Source organism: Dipodomys ordii, unplaced genomic scaffold (assembly GCF_000151885.1).
Source record: "Dipodomys ordii isolate 6190 unplaced genomic scaffold, Dord_2.0 Scaffold47, whole genome shotgun sequence".
NCBI lineage: Eukaryota > Metazoa > Chordata > Mammalia > Rodentia > Heteromyidae > Dipodomys > Dipodomys ordii.
Window position 1 is genome coordinate 2209761 of NW_012267263.1, and position 20056 is coordinate 2229816.

The 20056-nt window shown below is 43.2% G+C and overlaps 1 protein-coding gene across 1 annotated transcript in view; it reads right to left on the reverse strand.

Moving 5' to 3' along the window:
• LOC105988292 (two pore calcium channel protein 2-like) overlaps window positions 1–20056 on the reverse strand; it is a 58719-nt gene that overhangs the window by 14428 nt on the left and 24235 nt on the right. Inside the window, 9 exon segments of the mRNA XM_013019867.1 lie at window positions 898–966; window positions 2230–2415; window positions 2888–3032; window positions 7621–7822; window positions 10878–11004; window positions 12708–12809; window positions 12973–13091; window positions 13196–13312; window positions 15195–15323. Of these exon segments, the coding sequence (XP_012875321.1) occupies window positions 898–966; window positions 2230–2415; window positions 2888–3032; window positions 7621–7822; window positions 10878–11004; window positions 12708–12809; window positions 12973–13091; window positions 13196–13312; window positions 15195–15323 (1196 nt within the window).

Below are 20056 nucleotides of genomic sequence, written 5' to 3' on the forward strand. Positions count from 1 at the left end.
TTCCTTCCTTCCTTCCTTCCTTCCTTCCTTCCTTTTTTCCTTTCCTCCCTCCCTCCCTCTCTTTCCCTCCCTCCTTCCCTTCCTCTCTCTCTATGTTCCTTCCTCCCTCTCATTCCTCTCTCCCTCCCTCTCTCCCTTCCTCCCTGCCACCCTCTCTCTCCCTCCCTCTTTCAGTCCCTCCCTTCCTCCCTCTCTCTTTCTACCTCCCTCCCTCTCTCTCTCCCTTCCTGTCTGCCTTCTTTGCTTCCTTCCTTCCTGTCATACTGGGGCTTGACCCCAGGGCCTGTACACTGTGTCTCAGCTTTTTTGCTCAAAGCTAGTCTCTATCACTTGAGCCACAGCTCCACTTTTGGATTTGGGGTGGTTAATTGGAGAAAAGAGTCTCATGGACTTTCCTGTCCTGGGCTGGCTTCTAGCTGCGATCCTCAGATCTCAGCCTCCTGAGTAGCTAGGATTATCAGTGTGAGCCACCTCCAGGCAAATGGCAAGGTTCTTGCTAAGGTTGGAACCCCAGAGGGAGGCCTAATCGGGAAAGTCAAAGAGTAGATTCAGTCCTGAGACTGAGGTCCAGTGTGGAGAGCTGAGTATTTGGTGTGATAGCCATAGATGTAGATCAATACAATCTCAGAAATACTGCACAAAGCCACCATCATTCTAGAACCTCTGTGTGTGTGTGTGTGTGTGTGTGTGTGTGTTGCTCAGGATGGAACTCAAAACCCCATGCATGCTAGGAAAGTACCTTACCAAAGAACTGTATTCCCAACCCTTTGGAATATTTTCAATAAAATTTTTCAATAACACTTTTCCATATCTGAACAGTGTATGGATGGATGCTCAACAAAGAAGACGTATTGAATATGGGTCCCGGCAGGTAGGAAAGCTGAAGGCTGGTGGCACTGACCTGACTGAATAGTGGCATTGGCCACCGTGGCCAGCAGGGCTGCAATAATGATCAGCATGTCAAACCTAACAGGAAAAGCAAAGGTGGTTAAGAGTGAAGGGGAAGGCCTGGATCAAACCAAGGATATGATAGGCTGTGGAGAAACTTTGAATGCAGCGCCTTAATCAAAGCAATGATCCAGCTATAAAACTAATGACCATGATCATCCACTGACTACTACAAAGATTTATACAAAGGATTCACACCACTCTAGCTGTCTTCCACAATGAAGATACACACACACACACACACACACACACACACACACACACATATTTATTCTGATACTGTGGCTTGAACTCAGGGCTTTGAGCTCTCATTCAGTTCTACCACTTGGCCACACCTCCAGTCTGGCATTCTGCTGATTCATTTCAGATAATAGTTTTGTAGGTTTTTCTGCCTAGGCTAGCCTTCGAACCACAATCCTCACATCTCAGCCTCCTGAGTAGTTACCAGCATCCAACAAATCCATACTTTTTAAACCACTTTGATTCATTTTCAGAGTACATAGTACAATCTTTCTGGGTACTCATTTTACTAAGTTCATTGTCACTTTTTAATTCAAGTTCATTGTGTCCTGGCTTTTCTCTCTGACCAGGATGCCAAAGAGCCAGCAAACATTGAGCAATACTGACCAACCAGTTACCTTTCAGCAACACACTCTTTCTAACAAGGTTTAGAGCAGTGACCACTGAGATCCAACCCTTCTTAAGGCCAGTCATGTGACTGTGCTCCACAGTGCACCAGCCAGCACCATAGAAGGCGCCCACAGAGAGACACCATGCCCAGCCAGGGGATGAGCTTGTCAACAGCTTGGTCCAGCTTCACAGGCTCCCATATGCTGTCTCCTCATATATGCTGTTCAAAGACTGTGTTATCAAAAAGCACATTTGGTCTTCATCCCTTGTTCTTAGTCAGAACTCCTGAAATCCATGTAACTGTGATGCTAACTCTCGGTGGCCACTCTCAGCACTGAATCCAAGTCTGGGAAAACCCAACTGTAGTTCAGAGAGCTGACAACTATTTGTGGTACAGATGAAACCTACACATTTGGTGTCAGAAGTGTTGATATAAATGTCATAAGAATCCTTTCCAACTCCATCATGTTGTGACCCAGTCTGAACTGCCATCATGACCAATGGAGACCAGATGTCTCCTCCCTTGAGATCTCATGATGTCATCCCTCAAAACTGGAGCATGCAGGCCTTCAGCCACATGCCTTGATTGTGCCAGAAAGTCCCCTCATGCCCCACAGAGAGCCCTCTTCTCCCCAGAATGCTCATACTTACCAGTTCCAAAACTGCTTTCTTCCAAAATAGGCCCTGGGCTCGTACGTGTACAGCTTCAGGAGAATCTCAACCACATAGAGAGAGAGGAAAAGCCATTCTACGTAGGAAATTAAGGGGTTTTTCTCATCCAAGGCGATGAATATGGCATTGATTAAGATGATGACATCATAAACCCAGACAAAAATCCTGGCGCAAGAGGAAGAAAGAGATCCTGTCATCCCCTATTGCACTGAAAGGAATATGAGTCTCTCCAGTGCCCAATCAGGCTACTTTATTCCTGTGCAACATGATAAATGTGCAATCTCAACACACACACACACACACACCTCATCTATGGAGGGTTCTGGGTCCTAAAAGTCACCACCTCCTGCAGAGCCTCACGTATCCTTTCTCTCCCAAAGAAAATGAAGACAGAGTGAGGGACAGAGGAGAGCTATGGTCTTCCTAGAGTCCCTAGGAAACATCAAAGAATATCTAGAAGCCTGTTCCCCCAGCAAAGGTCAATTGTAATGTGTTAGAACCTTTTCCTGGGAAACAAAAGGCAATGAGCAGGGTATGGATTCAAAGCATCAGTGACCAAGCACACTCAGTCCAGGTGGTGTTAAGAATCTTCTATTTATGATGCAACTTGGGAGAAAACTGGCCCCGGGTCACTTGCCTGTGCCGAACCATCCTCTGGACCAGGAGACTGACAGATGACTGGTACACCCGTGGCAGCCAGGCTTCCAGCGGATGTCTCTTGATGTTGATGGTGACCACCTGGATGTTGAGGAGGTCAGCCAAGCGGAGAAAGTTCGTTTTGTCTGCAAACAAAAAGGCGACCCACAATTCATGCTGTGACACTAACAAAGAGAGAAGCCAAGTTACCACAGATGCTCAGCTCTGCACTGTACACAGAGAGCAACCTGAACCCCCAAAGACCAAGAAGCCAGTGGCAGGCTGAGCCAACCCGAGGTTCCCCAGAACTCTTACCTGTCCTTATTCAAACCCTCCACCAACTCACAGTAGCAGAAGGAACTCTTACTCAGGAAGCTCATTCATCATTCATGTCAAGGTACCAGGGGGATTTTCTTCACCCATCTGGACCCACCAACTCATGAGCCAATGTTCTCGCGATCCTCTGAACACCCAGGACTAGCAGGCCACTCTCACCACACCAAGTATCTCTCTCCCATCAAGCTGGTTCCCAAAGCTATTTGTACATGAACAAGGTGGCTCATGCCTGTAATCCTAGCTACGTCAGTGACTGAAATCTTAGGAACAAAGTTCGGAGGCAGCCTGGGCAGATGAAGCCCCTGGATTTGTCTCCAAATTTTATCTCCAATTAGCCAGCAAAAAGCTAGAAATTGAGGCATAGCTCAAGTAGTAGAGCATCAGCCTTGAGCAAAAACAATAAGCCAAAGAGCCCTGGCCTGGAGTTTAAGCCCCAATACTGACATACACACACACACACACACACACACACACACACACACACACATACACACAAGTATCCATATATCACATCAATGGATGAAGTCAGACAAAAAGAATAAACACATTCCTACAGGTTAATGGTAACATATGTCTAAGGCACTTGGGTGAAATATACCTAGATAATTAGAAGATATGCATAACTTGAGTCCAAAGATCTGGATGTGAGCTCCACCACCAGATGTAGAGCTCAGGGTAACCTACCAGGCTCACTACAAGGAATCCAGCCTAAATCTCAGGCTGTTAAATAACCTCAATCAACAGGAAATTCATCAAGCTCATTGGATCCACATCCTTCGATCCAGAAAATTCAGCAACGCAAGAAAGATCAAAAACCAAAACAAGCAAACCAAAAAAAAAAAAAAAAACCCAAGACAATAGTAATTTTGTGTTAGGAAGGATCTGCCATCAAATGTTGAATCTTAGGCATTATCAAGCTCTTTGTACAAAAGTCTGGCAGGAAATTTGCTAGGCTTTTCAGGCCACCCAGTCTCAGTCACAGCTATCCAATTCTGCTGCTACAGCACCAAAGCAGCCACAGGCAGCATGTAAACAAATAAGTGTGGCTAAGTTCCAATAAAACTTTATTTACAAAAACAGAGGGTAGTTGGCCTGTGGGCCTCAGTTAGAGATGCAATATTTACCTCATGGTCTCCTTTTTAACAATGCTTAAATACTATGCAATACATGTGTACATATATACATATATATGCCTATCTATTCAATACACATATCAAATGTACATGTAATACATATCAAAACAGTTTTGCAAATAACAAAATGTCAGTGGTACCCCATAAATATAGGCAATATTTATGCTATTATATACCTGTTAAAATATTAGAAATTTAACTTTTAAAGATTTGAAACAAGAAATAAATATAGCAAGGGAGAAAAATAATTCTATTCTGGCCTTTTCTCTCTCCATATGTAGATTTTATGTTTCTTAGTTTAACACTAGCTCTAAGTTTCAATACTTTCAGCACTGACAGATTCCCAGTATATAACTTAGAAATCCACAAGGCCCCAGATGAGAAGTCTCGGAGAAGTACTGCCAACCCTTGCCTGTACTGACGTGATGCGGTAACATGCTGGGGTCCTGTTTGGCTTTTTGTTATGAAAACTGTCTTTGAAAGTATTACTTAGCAGAGGAGAATTTTCCCCAGAAGACAGAAGGAGAGCAGCTAGCAGAAAGCACTGCTCTGCCTAGAGAAATAAAACCTACTATCCCCCACAAATTTGATTGCCTATCTTTCTTAAAACTGGCTCTGCTCTGGTAATGATACTTAAAGTGACACCTCTGTTTTGTGAAAAGTAAACTATGAGGCAAGTCTGTTTAGACAGAAAGCTCACTGGAACATTTCTTGCTGCATCTATGGAGCTATAATAGAATGTAGACTGATGAATTCCTTTTTCAAACTAGATCGGTCTTAGCCTCATCTAATTTATAAATAGGACCACATCTCAAATGACAAAACAGAAAGGCTAAAGGACAGCCACCTTGCTGACTTGAAGCAATTAGAAACTGCCTTAGTTATGTTATATTTGCTACTCTAAAATGTTTAAAATACAGTTAGTTCTCTGTATCTGTAGATCCCATAGCCATAGATTCAACTAACCACAGGTCAAAAATATTTGAGGGAGCCAGATACCAATGTAATGTGGCTACTCAGGAAACTGAGCTATACGGAACATGGTTCAAAGCTAAGCCAGCAAGAAAAACCCTATGAGTCTATCTTCAAAATAACCAGCAAAAGAGATAGACTGATCTGATCATAGAAAATAATTTTTATCAAAATGAACTCCAGGAAACAGAAACAAGAGGTATTGTGATTTTTTCCTTAGTCGTTTTTGTTTTCTTTTCTTTTTGACTTGTTTGTTCATTTATCTGTCTTTGGAAGGGTAAAGGGGGCATGGAAAGGGAGGACAAAGGGTAAACAAATGAAGCAGTGATACTCACTAGACATTGTGTTGAAAATGAATGATACAGGCTGGGAATGTGGCTTAGTGGAAGAGTGCGTGCCTAGCATGCATGAAGCCCTGGGTTGGATTCCTCAGTACCACACAAACAGAAAAAGCCAGAAGTGGCACTGTGGCTCAAGTGGTAGTGTGCCAGTCTTGAGAAAAAGAAGCTCAGGGATAGTACCCTGAGATTAAGCCCTATGACTGGCAAAAATCAAATCAAATAAAATAGAAAATAAACTATACAAATTGTGGGTGGAAACACGAGGGGAAAACTGGGAGAGAAAGAGGGAAGGGGTAACATTGTCCAAAAAGAAATATACTCTTAGCTGAGTGCTGGTGACTCAGGCCTGTAATCACAGCTACTCAGAGGCTGGGCTCTGAGGATCGGGGTTCAAAGCCAGCCTGGGCATGAAAGTCTGTGAGACTCATATATCCAATTAACCACTAGGAAACTGGAAGTGATGCTGTGGCTCAAGTGGTATAGCACTCACCTTGAGCTGAAGAGCTCAGAGACAATGCCAAGGCCCAGAGTTCAAGCACCACGATTGACAGAGAGAGAGAGAGAGAAGTAAAGAAAAGAAATATATTCTTTCCAGGCTCCAGTGGCTCACACCTGTAATCCTAGCTATTCTGGAGGCTGAGATTGGAGGATCATGGTTTGAAGCCAGCCCAGGCAGAAAAGTCCCCATGAGACTCTTATCTCCAATTAACTACTCAAAAAACAGAAGTGGTTCTATGGCTCAAAGTGGTAGAACACTAGCCTTGAGCAAAAGAGCTCAGGGACAGTGCCCAGGCCCTGAGTTGAAGCCCCATAAAGAAGAAGAAGAAGAAGAAAGAAGAAAGAGGAGGAGGAGGGGGAGGAGGAAGAGAAAGGTACTCTTTACCTGAACTCTGGGCCTAGGCACATTCCTCCAGCCCTTCAGCTCAAGGTTAGCACCCTACTACTTGAACCACAGCACCACTTCTGGCTTTTTTCTGCTTAGGTGGTGCTGAGGAATCGAACCCAGGGCCTCATGCATGGGAGGCAAGCACTCTACCACTAAGCCAACTGCCCAGACCTACCTGTAACTCTTTTAACTGTACTCTTTACTTGTAACTCTTTAACTGTAACTCCTCTGTACAGCCCCTTTATAATAATTTAAAAATTAAAAACTAAAGGGGCTGGAAAAGTAGCTCAGTGGTAAAGCACTTGCCTTGCATGCATGAGGCCCTGGGTTCGATTCCTCAGCACCACATAAGCAAAAAGAAAAAAGCCGGAGGTGGTGCTGTGGCTCAAGTGGTAGAGCGCTAGCCTTGAGCTGAAGAGCTGAGGGACAGCACCCAGGCCCAGAGTTCAGGCCCCACGACCGGACCCAAAAAAAAATTAAAAACTAAAACACACAGACAAAAAGAGATGGATTGGAGGTGTGGTTCAAGTGTTAGAACACCACTGTGAGCAGGAAGTGGAGGACAAGCAGGAGCTCTGAGCCCTGGGTTCAAACCCCAGGACTGGCATAAAAAATATCTGAGGAGAAAATATTCATGTGTACTGGAGATGTTTAGGCCTTTTCTTATCAATATTCCTTGAATAATTATCATGACAACTATTTCTGAGTCAGCTACCTTATACAATTAGGTATTGTGAGGGATCTAGAGATGATTTTAAGTATACAGGACGTGTGTATGTCATGTGCCTAATGTCTTTTTTCTTTTTGCTTATGTGGTGCTGAGGAATCGAACCCAGGGCCTCATGCATGCAAAGCAAGTGCTCTACCAATGAGCCACCTTCCCAGCCCATGTCATTTTTTCTAATGGGCTTGAGCATCCTTGGATTCTGGTGGCGCAGTGGGATGGGGAAAAGGGGAGTCCTTGACCCAGTCCCTACAGACAGCAGAAGATGCTGTAGCATTGCTGTTGGACCCACCACTTTTGAAAGCCGGAGGAAGAGGATCATCAGAGGTGAAAACTCCTTACCCACGTGCCCCTTCTGTCCCTCATCAGAGATCCTCAAAAGTAGCTCCAGGTGGGAGCTGCTGATGTCTGGCACCACCACCTTTGCCAGCTGTTTCCACACAGCCTCCTTCACCACAAAGTCTGGGCCCACCTTGACTTTAAGAATGTTGAATGCCTCGATCATTTTGTGACGTTTTAGGTATGCCAATTTGCGAATCTCATTCTGGAAAAAAAAATCAGAGTTGGATATTTTACGAGAAAGATAAAGATTCAACAAAATACCATTTCTTCAACTCCACATGTGTGAAAGTCACGGAGGAACCAAGAGAAGGCACTCATAGGTCTGCTAATAAACAGACCTGAGTATCTATTCCCTCCATCCCCATCTACTGAGCTAACACTATCTGTAGCCACACAAACTCTCTTACCAAGTCTCAATGAGGGGGCTCATGGAGGAAAATCTGTATGTTGAGAAGCAGAGCAACAGGACAGCTCCAAATTCCACTCTGCTCAGGAGGAAGTAGATTCCAGAAAGGAAAGAGATTGGGTGTGCTGTTGAGAAGAGAGAAACAGGGACTAAAAAAGGAGAGTCTCAGTGCAGAAGGAGAGGAGGTGAAGGAAGAGTTCCTAGATGGGAATGACAGCTGGGATTGGCCCAGGATGCTATGTGGTCTGAGCAAAGGGAATTTTCTAGAAACTAGGATAATCAACAGTCCTCTTTAGGCAATAACTAGCTAAAGAATTCCTATTTCCACTCCTACAGCTCCATAAGACTGTCACCCAATATTGCTACCAGTTAATGATGGCAACTAGATTGCACGTTCTTAAAGGGCAATGCTTGGGTCTTAATCATCTTTGGTTCTCCAGAATCTGAATGGTGATGAGCATGTAAAGTACTTCTGAGATCCATTTGCTGACGAACACATGCAGCAGGTTTATTTCCCAGGGGGAGAGGAAGGCATATCCACAATTCCTTCCAGCAGCGACAGAAGAGACACATACGATACTCTGGAATGGCCTCTTGTACCAGAGGGAGGAAGAGGCCAGAGAAAGCCTGACCTGTGGGTCAGAAGGTACCAAGGTTCCTTGGGGCCTGAATGAAACCAAACACAAGATCTGACTGGCCCTACCACCCACACCCTTATCTTTTTTTTTTGTCCTGGGCTTTTCTTTTCTTTTTTTCCCACCCCCTTATCTTAAACTGAGACTTTGAAGTTCTTTCCAACTTCCTGCTTGTCCCAGAGTGGGAATATGTGGACAAAGTGGAGAATTCAGGACAAAAACAAAAAGTTAAAAGGTTGTCTTTCCTTAAGAAAAGTCACCCTTTTACACAAAGTTTGTCTGTGCATCAAGTTTCAAAATAAAAGAAACAGCCACTCAGAGGTGTATGCTCAGGTAGTTATGAAGGAAGGTAGCTGAAATGGTGGACATGACCTGGAGAATTTCCACATGCAAATAAAATTTTCTTCCATCCCAAATACTTAGAAGCTGACCTAAAACCTGCCTACTCTGCCTACCAAACACATCCGTATTTCTAGACATAAGTCTAATATGTACAACCAGAAAAGAAATTGTTTTAAGAACATTCACTTCAGCCAGGCACAGTGGTTCATGGTTGTAATTCCAGCTACTCAACAAGTAGAAACCATGAGGATTGAACTTTGAGGCCAGCCCATGCAAACAGTTACTGAGTCCTCATCTCAATAAAAGAGTTAGGGGCGGGAGCCAGCGACTCACACCTGTGAGTCTAGCTACTCAGGAGGCTGAGATCTGAGGATCACCACTTGAAGCCAGCCAGGGCAGAAAAGTCTCCCTGAGACTCTTATCTCCAATCAACAACTAAAACACCTGAAGTGGTGCTGTGGCTTAAGAAGTTAGCCTTCAGCACAAATAGGCTTAGGGACAGTGCCCAGGCCCTGAGTTCAAGACCCACAGCCAACAAAAAAATAAATAAATAAAAATGAATGAGCTAGAGGGCTGGGAAGGTGGCTCAGTGGTAGAGCGCTTGCCTTGCATGCATGAGGCCCTGGATTTGATTCCTCAGCACCACATAAGAAAAAAGAAAAAAAGCCGAAGTGGTGCTGTGGCTCAAGTCATAGAGCGCTAGCCTTGAGCTGAGGAGCTGAGGGACAGCACCCAGGCCCACAGTTCAGGCCCCACGACCAGAACCCCCCCCCAAAAATTAATGAGCTAGACATGGTGATATATTCCTGTAATTGTAAGTGTGTAGAAGGCTTAGGTAGAAGCATCTTAGTTCAAAGGTAAGCCCAGACAAAAACATGAGATCCTACCTGTAAAAATATCTGTAAAATAGCCTAAAGCAAAAGGACTGGAGGAATCATTGAGAACTTGCTTAGTAAGTGCAAGGCTCTGAGTTTAAACCCAGTACCACTAAATATGTGTGTGTGTATAATATAAATAAATAGTTATTATAGTGTGTGTTATAAAATAATATGTAATAAAATAATGATAGTAAATATAAATGAATATAAATGTATATAATCAAATATACAAATCAAATATTTATATATATATATATATATATATGATAAAGAGTGTCTGTTGGGTGCTGGTGGCTAAAGCCTATAATCCTCACTACTCGAGAGGCTGAAATCCAAAGATGGCAATTCAAAGCCTTGAGCATAAACACTCAGGGACAGGGACAGCATACAAGCCCTGAGTTTAAGCCTCAGAACAAGCAAGCAACCAAGAGAGAAAGAGAGAAAGGAAGGAAGGAAGGAAGGAAGGAAGGAAAGGGAGGGAGGGAGGAAGGGAGGAAAGGAAGGGGAGGGAGGGAGGAAGGGAGGAAAGGAAGGAAGGAAGAAAGAGAAAGAGAGAAAGAGGGAGGAGGGAGGAAGGGAGGAAAGGAATGAAGGAAGAAAGGAAAAGAAAGAAGGAAAGAAAGAGAGAGAGACAAAGAGAAAGTTAACCTTTATTTGAAGGCAAAGAAGTTAGAAGCTTGAAGAATATTCCCAGTTCCCTATCACACAAATAATTCTGTCAAGATCCATGAGCTATTTCGGTGCATTAAGAAGGAATTTCAGGCAGGTGCCCCGACAAGACCTCCATCTATGGTTCTTTTCACCAATTCCATCAGACTTGTTGTGAAGAATGATGAAGAAGTGCCCCACTTAGCAGAAGAAAGCATGGTGCTAATAAACCTTCAGATCTATCAGAGAAAATATTAGAGGACATTTCCAAATGTTTAGCAAATGTGCTTGCAGCCTCCCGCCCAATCACTGTGCTCTGCCCCCACAAACCTCCAACCTCTGACTTACCTTTAAGTGCTTCCGGTAATTGTTGTAGACCACAGCCAGAAAGACAGACATAAAGATGTAGGTGTTGATGATGATGTAGGTAATAAAGTACAGAGAGTACCACCAGTTGAAGTTGTAGGCAGGCATCCTGGAAGAAAATGATGTCTCTTGGATTTTCATACCCAAGTTCTACAATGCACACATAGCTGACCTTGGTCATATCCCACATGCACCATCTGTGTGTATGAAGTTCAGCAAGCTTCTGATCTCTTCCTCTCAGTTGCATGTGTGGTGCCATTGGGCCTCCAAACCATGCCATTCCTAATCTTAAACGGTTCATTCCAACCAGCCACTTTAAAATTCTTAGTACATTGCAGAAACACCAACATTCACCATAGGTAGTACCTTAACCATCTCCCAATCCAATCTTGACCCTTTACAATGAAAAATCCATTCCTCTAGTCAGGTGCCAGTGGCTCACACATGTAATCCTAACTACTCCAGGGGCTGAGACCTGAGGATCCAAATTTGAAGTTAGCCCAGCCAAGAAAATCCGTGAGACTCTTAGCTACAATTAAACACCAAAAAAAAGCTGGAAGTTGAGCTGTGGCTCAAGTGGTAGAGCACTAGCCTTGAGCACAAAAACTCAAAGATGGTGCCCAGGGAGACAGGGAGAGAGGACATAGGGGGAGAGAGAGAGAGTAAGAGATGGGAGAGAGAGGATATTGTGACAGGACAAGAGGCTTATGTTGAGACCACTTTTTGTGTTAACAAGATTTCCTCAGGAGGAGATCTCACAGAGTTCTGGCATCATTTGCTGTGGGGGTCTAGAGGGCAAGACTCAAGGAAACATAGCAGGGTGGGAAACTCCAATTTGCTTATGTTTCCACCAATGACAGAAAGGACTAAGAGGAAACCAAGATCAAGTTGGTGGAACAGGCCTTCACATCATAGAGGACAGACCCCACCACTTCCTGATGGGTTTCATGCAGCTGTGCTCCGCAAGCTCACAGCTGAGTAACTACACACTGCTCACAAGGTAATCACACAACAATGGGATGTTAGAAGATAACCCTAGGTTTTCCTCCTACTCAATGTTCCCAAGCGTGGAGAACTGGCATTGCAGAGGACGGGGTGAGATGCTGTTTCCCTTTCTTTACTGTCTCTTATAGACAAAGCTACTGCCTCAAGAATAGGGGAGGGGCTGGGAAGGTGGCTCAGTGGTAGAGTGCTTGCCTTGCATGCATGAAGCCCTGGGTTCGATTCCTCAGCACCACATAAGCAAAAAGAAAAAAGCCGGAAGTGGCACTGTGGCTCAAGTGGTAGAGCACTATCCTTGAACTGAAGAGCTGAAGGACAGTGCCCAGGCCCAGAGTTCAGGCCCCACGACTGGACCCCCAAAAAAAAAAAAGAATAGGGGAACTGGCCCTGGCTCCTTCACAAAAACTGAAATCTCTACATTCAAGATTTAGAGAAGATTCTGGAAGAGAAAGTGGGCTTTACTACGTAAGCATGGAATCTCAAACTGCTTTTGATTTAAAAACAATAAAACCATCTAAATGCAGCTTTAAGATTGAGGGTAGGTTATTAATAGTATAAAATTTTATGTTCTTCTCTATCTTTACAATGATTAAGACTAAACAGAAAATTGCTTTTCCCTCTCTTAGCCCTGCCAGTGTCGGGAAAAAGTTGCCTTTTTGTTTTGTTTTGCTGTGCTGGAGATTGAACCCACAGCCCCACACATGCTAGGCAATCACATTACCATTAAGCTACCCCTCAGCTCAACAGCTGCTATTATTAACACAAATTCCATTACAGATGTCCATGAATATGGATCTGGGATAGGCATACATGACATCGGGGCTGTTGGCAGTAGTGACCAGCACGTATAGCTCAAAGGCTATATCTAGAATGTTCGTGAAGTAGGGATCGCCTTCTGCTGTCTTCAGTCCCCTAAAGAAGAACCAAAAACACAAAGTGAAAACCACACACACAAATTAAGTTGTGTCTGATGCACATTTCCCCTGTTAAGAGCATGTGTGGAATGTGGCTATCAACTGCCTTGACTCAGAGTGGGAGAAATTTCAGGGACAAGCATCCAGAGAAGTGTGCTTACCTGTCTCCAAAAAGCTTCAAGGCCATGAGGGAGAAAATGAGCATACTGAACAGAAACAGGAGAAAGACATAGAGAATGTCAGGGAGAGTATTCCGGATGCTTCGAAAAGCCCTTCGTATCTATAGGAAAAAAAATCACATTTCATTTACAAGAAGTCAGCTTATTTTCTACAAAGGAAAATAAAACAACACCAAACCATCTGTATCATAAACCATATCTTTACCTGACGACTATCAGGAAAGTTAATTAAGAAGACTGGCCTTAATGCCCTTGACCATCGAATGCTGCTGATGTGAAGAGTTTCCAGGGACCCATAGATAATCAGGTCCATCAAGGTCAGCTGTGGAAGGCACAGGACAAAGATATCAGAATAACAAAGGACTGGAGAATCACAGTGGCCTACCTAGAATGTGGCTTGGTAATTCAGAGAGCATACTTCCAGTTTTGCTTTCTGTAAATGACTTTGTTTTAGCATCATTACATCAGTTAGGGAGGCACTCTTGTGGGTTAGAGAATCTTGAGGCCCTGAGAGGGTAAGCACATGGCCCTTGACCACCCAGCTCAGCAGGGGAAGAACTGGGACCAGAGCCCAGTCTTCCATCCAAGCCTCACCATCCATCATACCAATTCATGTTTCCAAGCAATGTATCATTGAGCTTTTTTTCAGTTTGATAGTCTAGCATAGCATCAGAGGTAAGGATTTCTAGAATATAGAAAACTTTCACTTTCATTGATCTTTTATTAATCTTTTAAAAATTTATGTTGTAATGACAAGACCAAAGAAGAGCTCAGCATATCTGAGGAAAATAGAAATTTTTAAAAAAACCTACCATCATGAAGCAATGTGATTCAGTCCCTCTGGCTTACCACCAGAGGAACCCAAGAGATCCTTCAAAGATTGCCCACTACAGGGGAGATAAACAGATAAAGTCATAGACACAGACACAGACACAGTCACTGTCATTAGACCAGCAAGGACCAGAAGGAACCAGCATGCCTGGGAGAATGGGAAGAATCCACAAGGCTTACACTGTCTGGAAAGGCTTCATGGCAGACAGTCCTTGATGCAACCTTAAAGAAAAGACTGAGTTTTGAAAAGACAAAACTTAGAGCAAGGGCCAAGCTGGAGGACACAGTAAACAGACATGTTTAAAAAGCAAAAGTCTTTGGAAGTGAGGTCAGAGTGAAACAACAGAAAGGGGACAGTGCCTTGAGAACTGGGTCCTTGAGAAATAGGTTAGAAAGATAGATCTTATTCCCAGGACTTGGAGGGGCTAGTTTATACCCTGTTCTCCTTGACAATTGGCATACATGTCTTTAACGACAATTTAAGGGTCTGTATACCATTTATTTAGCATGTTATCTATTGTGACCATTGTCAAGAAATTGTACTGTTTCCAAAATTTCAATATCATGAACAACTCAGCCACCGCCAATTTTATGGCTATACCTCAAGTGGATCCTTCTTTCCTGAAGATAAGCTCCTAGGAATGAAGGTCCAGAGTGCAGGTATATAAACAATGGAGGCTTTGAAAGAAACTGACAATCCACCTTTCAATAAGATATAAGGGGGTTTGTTTTCTTTCAACTTTGCTATCATTGTTTAATAGGCATATGTGTGATATTTCATTGTTGTTTTAATCTATTTTTTTATTTGAATGGACATCTTTCAGATCAGCCATTTTCTTTATTCCTTCTATTTATTATGTAGCCAGTCCTGGGGCTTGAACTCAGGGCATGGGCTCTGCCCCTTAACTTTTCCACTCAAGGATATCACTCTACCACTTGAACCACAACTCTACTTCCAACTTTTGCTGCTTAATTGGAGATAAAAGACTCTTTTACTTTTTAATATTATTGTAAAGTTGACATACAGAGAGGTTACAGTTACCTGAGTCAGGTATGAATATATTTCCTTTTGAACAGTATCTCTCCCTCCCTCATTCTCTCTCAGTGTTTCCCCTCCCTTCTTCCCTCCCCCCAGCTTTTTTTCTTTTAATTTGGAAGTGTTCTTGGTATGTTAAAATATTTTCCCTGTCCTACTGTTCTATGATTGCGTTTTTCACTTTTAGTCTTCTTGCAGTTGGGATTATGATATTTGCTACAAGTCTACAAGTTCAGAATCCAACAAATGTGCAGAACTTTCGCAAGAGCAACCCTATCAAGTCTATGATTTCTACCTGTGCTCACACATACCACTAGACACCACAGGAAACACTCACCACAATGGTTACCATGATGCAGATGTTTTTTGTGTCCTTCCAGAAAACCATTTGAGGAGTGATTTTTGCAAAATGTACCAGTCTCCCAAAGAATGCAGTGAGGCAGAGCACTTCTGCTAGCGAGGTGACCTGCAAGAAGACAGCACTGAGCTCAGGGTGGCTCTGCTGTTAGTTCCCATGACCCCTGCCATCACCCTGCCCAGTGCCCTCCAGAATAAGCCAGGACCCTTAATTTTACTGGAAGTTTTAGAAAAGTTCTTTGTTGGATAGATGTTTTCTTCCTCTTCAAAGGAAACCTGCTACTGAGTCGCATATTCCATGACTTTTTAGAAGGACTATAACAGCACCTGGGGACCAGATACATCTCCCCAGAAAAGGAACTTTAGGTAGGAAAGAGACAGGCATCCTCCATGCTATCACCTTCCCCGTGCTCTGAGTCAGCGTAGGTGTCTAGAAGTCCATTTCTCAAGTAGGATGGTAATTCCCTGGTATGGTTTGAGTATGTTCTCCCACGAAGCATTTGTTAGAAACTTAATTCCCAAAGCCATCTTCTCATGGTGGAGCATTTAAGAGGTAGCTAGGATGAGAGGAGGTCACGAGGGTGAAGCTTCGTGATCAGTGGTATTAGTGGTTTATGAAAGAGGAAGAGTACTGAGCTGGCACACTTGCTGTCTCCTCATAAGCTGCCCACCCTCCAGCATGCTATGATGCAATAAGAAGGCCCTCCGCAGATGCTTGGAACCATGGTCCTCAAGTGACTTCCCAGCCTCCAGAACCATGAATTAAGTAAACTTCAATTTTTGGATTAATTACTTAATTAATTTAGCAGTAGGAAGTAGTTGGGGTCTTGTCCATGCCAAGCAAGTGTTTTATCACTGATCCACATTCCCAGTCTTTCAGAGTTTTTGTTGTTTGCTTTTTGGCTTTGTTTTGGTTTGCTTTGCTTTTGATTATTTTTGTGGGGAGTTTTTGATGTTTTGTTTTGAGAGAGAAGGCCTTACTATATCATCAAATCTACCCTCAAACTGCCTCCCAAGCGCTGGGATTACAGGTGTGTGTCCCCACCTCTGGATAAAGTTCGGTTCTTTATAAATTTCTCAGTTTCAGACACTTTGTTACAGCAATAGAAGACATTTCCCAAAGATGGATCTGGCAATGGTGGGAATTCCTTAAACACTACAGTCATGCAAACCTGCTGCCTTTATTTGGCTGGTTCGAGGAGAGGATGAAAGCCAATGATACACAGTGAAATCCTGACTGGGCCCCCTCCGAATTCCCTGCAACCAGCTAGCCTTTTATCACTCATTACACAGCCTATATTGGGCCAGAGATCTCCATGATGTCCAAGATCTCCCTTACAAGAGCACTTTCTTCTACCAACAGGAAGGAGCTGGTGGCAAAGTCAGAAGGGATAGGAAAGGTACAAGTTGACTAGCCCAGGAAGAACAATTCTGAAATGAGTGCTTGAAAGAAGGGGCTAACCTTGAGCCTCACAAGTCATGGGCACCAACTATGCAATAGTCCCTTGTTCATTGTCAGCTTGCTTACTCTCAAAAGGCTTAGAAGCTTGAAACAATTCTAAGGACATCCTTGCTCTCAACTAACCTCATGTGGTCATGCTTGAATGAGGCCAAAGCCATCTCAACATAGTTGACTTCTGAGTCTCTAGCACAAATGCAGGATGAGAGAGCTCTGCAAGCCAGGAGGCCAACTCTAAAGCAGCACATGACCAACTCCACTGACAGGGTGAGGACTCAGGAAAAGAGGAAAATGAGAGAGATGATGGCATGTGTGTGGCAAGTCCTGGAGTAAAAGCTTTCTACTCGGAGACTTCACTAATCTATATAATCTTTATCATAAACCATACTTCTGGCTTTGACTTTTGTGTCTCAAAATATTAATCTTCATAGACTAGAGGAGTAATAACTAACCCAAATTCATTTCTCATTATTCTAGAGGCTGGATGTTCAAGCTCAAGGTGATCCTAGATTGGGTTTCTGCTGAGGGACCACCTCGGCTCACAGACAGCTTTATTTTTGCTGTGTCTGCCTACAACAGAAGGAGCAAGGGAGGTACCTGGGGTACCTTCTGTGGTATCCCACACTTACCCCCTACTCACCTCTCAAATACCATCCCATTGGAGTTAGAACTCAACATGAAGAAGGGCTGAGGCCCAAGCATTCTTTTTTTTTTTTAATAAGGAAGTTTTAATTTTTCTTGGTTTTTTTTTTTTTGGGTCTGGTAGTGGGGCCTGAACTCAGGGCCTGGGCGCTGTCCCTGAGCTCTTCAGCTCAAGGCTAGCACTCTACCACTTGAGCCACAGCACCACCTCCGGCTTTTTTTCTTTTTGCTTATGTGGTGCTGGGGAATCGAACCCAGGGCCTCAGGCATGCAAGGCAAGCGCTCTACCACTGAGCCACCTTCCCAGCCCCCAGGAAGTTTTAATTTTTAAGACAAGATAAATAGCATTAGCATATCCAGATACCAAAGCAAAAATTCACTGAGTCGGAGTTCTGGGAAGATGGTGGAGGAGAAGCTGGAGGCTAAACAAGCTCTCGCATAAAGCAGTTTTAGTGTTCCAGTGAACAGTTCTAAGCCAGAAAATCACACCAAGTGTGCCATCACAGGACAGAGAGTTAGACAAGAGAGGGAAAATCCAGACAAGGAGACAGTTCTGAGCACTTGCCAGCAGCAGCGGCTGTAGCCACCATACGTGCAACACAGAGAGTTTGGGACAAAGGCGCCAGACGCGGTGGGTGAGCGGATTCTACTCCACACCAGCAAGAACTGACAAGGAGCAGACATCTTCATCCTGCAGATCGCAGACCAGAGACAACCCAGGAACCAAGACTGACATCCTCACTCCTTCTCAGGGAGCAGAGGAGGGAAGGCCACCCCTGCCCCCCACTACCGGAGATCTCCATCTTTGATACTAAGGCCTGGCTGAGCAGCTATCCCCAACTCAGGCCTTGGAAGAAAACAAAAGTCAGTTAGCAGATCTGCCAGCCCCAGGAGTGGCTTTCTTCACTGGGTAAACAGAGCCAGAGGCTGCCCCTCCCTACAGCAGCCTTGACAATCAATTGAAATTCAGTAAACATAAACCCTGAGAATGGCTCTAGCCTGGGCTCTGTGAGTGTCTCAGAAGCTAACCCTTCAGGAAAAAGCTACTGTTTGCTGAAAGGCCTCAACCCTACCCAGAACCTAGCCTCATCTCAGCATCTCCAAACTAGAGGAAACAGCCATCTCCACTTTTTGTGATACTCAAAGCAGATCTCCCTCCCATTGAACTAGCCTAGGAGGAGGATCACAAAATCCTACGTAAAAGAGACCATTTTTCTGCCTGCTCAAACAAACTGACTTAAGAAACCAACCAAGCCACAGGAAAATCAAACACCACAAGCAAACCAGAGACTCCAACAAAAGACTGGTAACAGACACAAGGGAGATACAGGATTTTCCCATCCCCTCCAAAAAAAAAAAATCAAAGAAAATTTTTTGTACCTTTCATTAAAAAAAAAATTCTAAAACTTTTTTTAATTTTTAACTTTAAAAAAATTGTTTTCTATTAATTTTTTTCTTCCTCTTATAATTTTTATTTTAGGGGTACATGTGTGTGCTTTTTTTTCTTTTTTTTTTTTTAGCTCTACTGAGCTTTTGATCTTTTCTTTTCTCTTTCTCATTCTTTTCACTTTTTCTTCTCTTTTCGTTCTTCTTTGCATGACTTAATTGCTGTTCTGCTCATCCTCAGATATGCCCGTAGTCGATTATTAGACCTTATCCCCCATTGTGTACACACTTAATCCAGAAATTTATTACTCAATTCAAAGCCTCTTAGACTTGAATTCCTTAATAGCAGTACTACCTCTTGATACCTATATAATATTTTAAGCATTTTTAAGTTTTTTGCATCTCCTTTTTAGCCCTCCCCTTCTCTTATCCTATCCCCATTCTTCTCTGAATATTATGTTTTTAATTTGCATAATTTTTAATTGTTTCACTTTTTAATTTTTAATTTTTGTTTTTCTATTTTTTCTTGTCTCTTTCTTTCTCTTTCTTCTTTTTTTCTATCTCTCTACTATCACTCTATCCAACCTATTTCCCGCTTTGAGATTAAAACTTAGTTAAGTTAACTCTCCCTCTGCCTTTCCACATCTCTCTATTCCTATATTTACCCATATCTCTCCCTAAACCTAATAATTTCTGGTTTGCCAAATTATTCTTTATGGTTCATAGGCCATTAACACATAGTTGTTTGATGCTGAATAGATATATCTGTTGAACTAGATTGTATCTTCAGACTTTTGACTGTACAACTACAGACTTTGGTTGATGCTTGCCTTAAGATAGTGTTCTAGCACAAAACTGGTGTTACTTCCATCCCAAATGGGCAGAGCAAGCCGGAAAAACACAAGAAAAATGGCAAGTCTGGGTATCTCAACTCCCACTCATGATAATCAGGGGACAGAACAGATTCATGAATAATCCAGAGGAGAGTTCCCAAAAAGCTCTACAAACACTTACTAGTAAACATGGTAAATGAAAAGATTGAAAACCTGCGAAGGACTCTGTGTGAGCATGATAGGGAGAGAGAGGAGGCAAACCAAAGGTTAATACAGGAATATCATGCGCATGAGGAAGCTACTCAAAGATTGATACGGGAATTGTGTGAGCAGCTTGAGAACACTCAAAGAGAAATAAAGGAATGGCGTGAGCAGGCTGAGATCAGTCAAAGAGATAGACAGGAATTGCGGGAGCTGGCTGAGAACAGACAAAGAGAACTACAGGAATTGTGTGAACATGAGGAAGCTAATCAAACAGTAATACAGGAATTGAGAGAGCAGAATGAGAATAGACAAAGATCA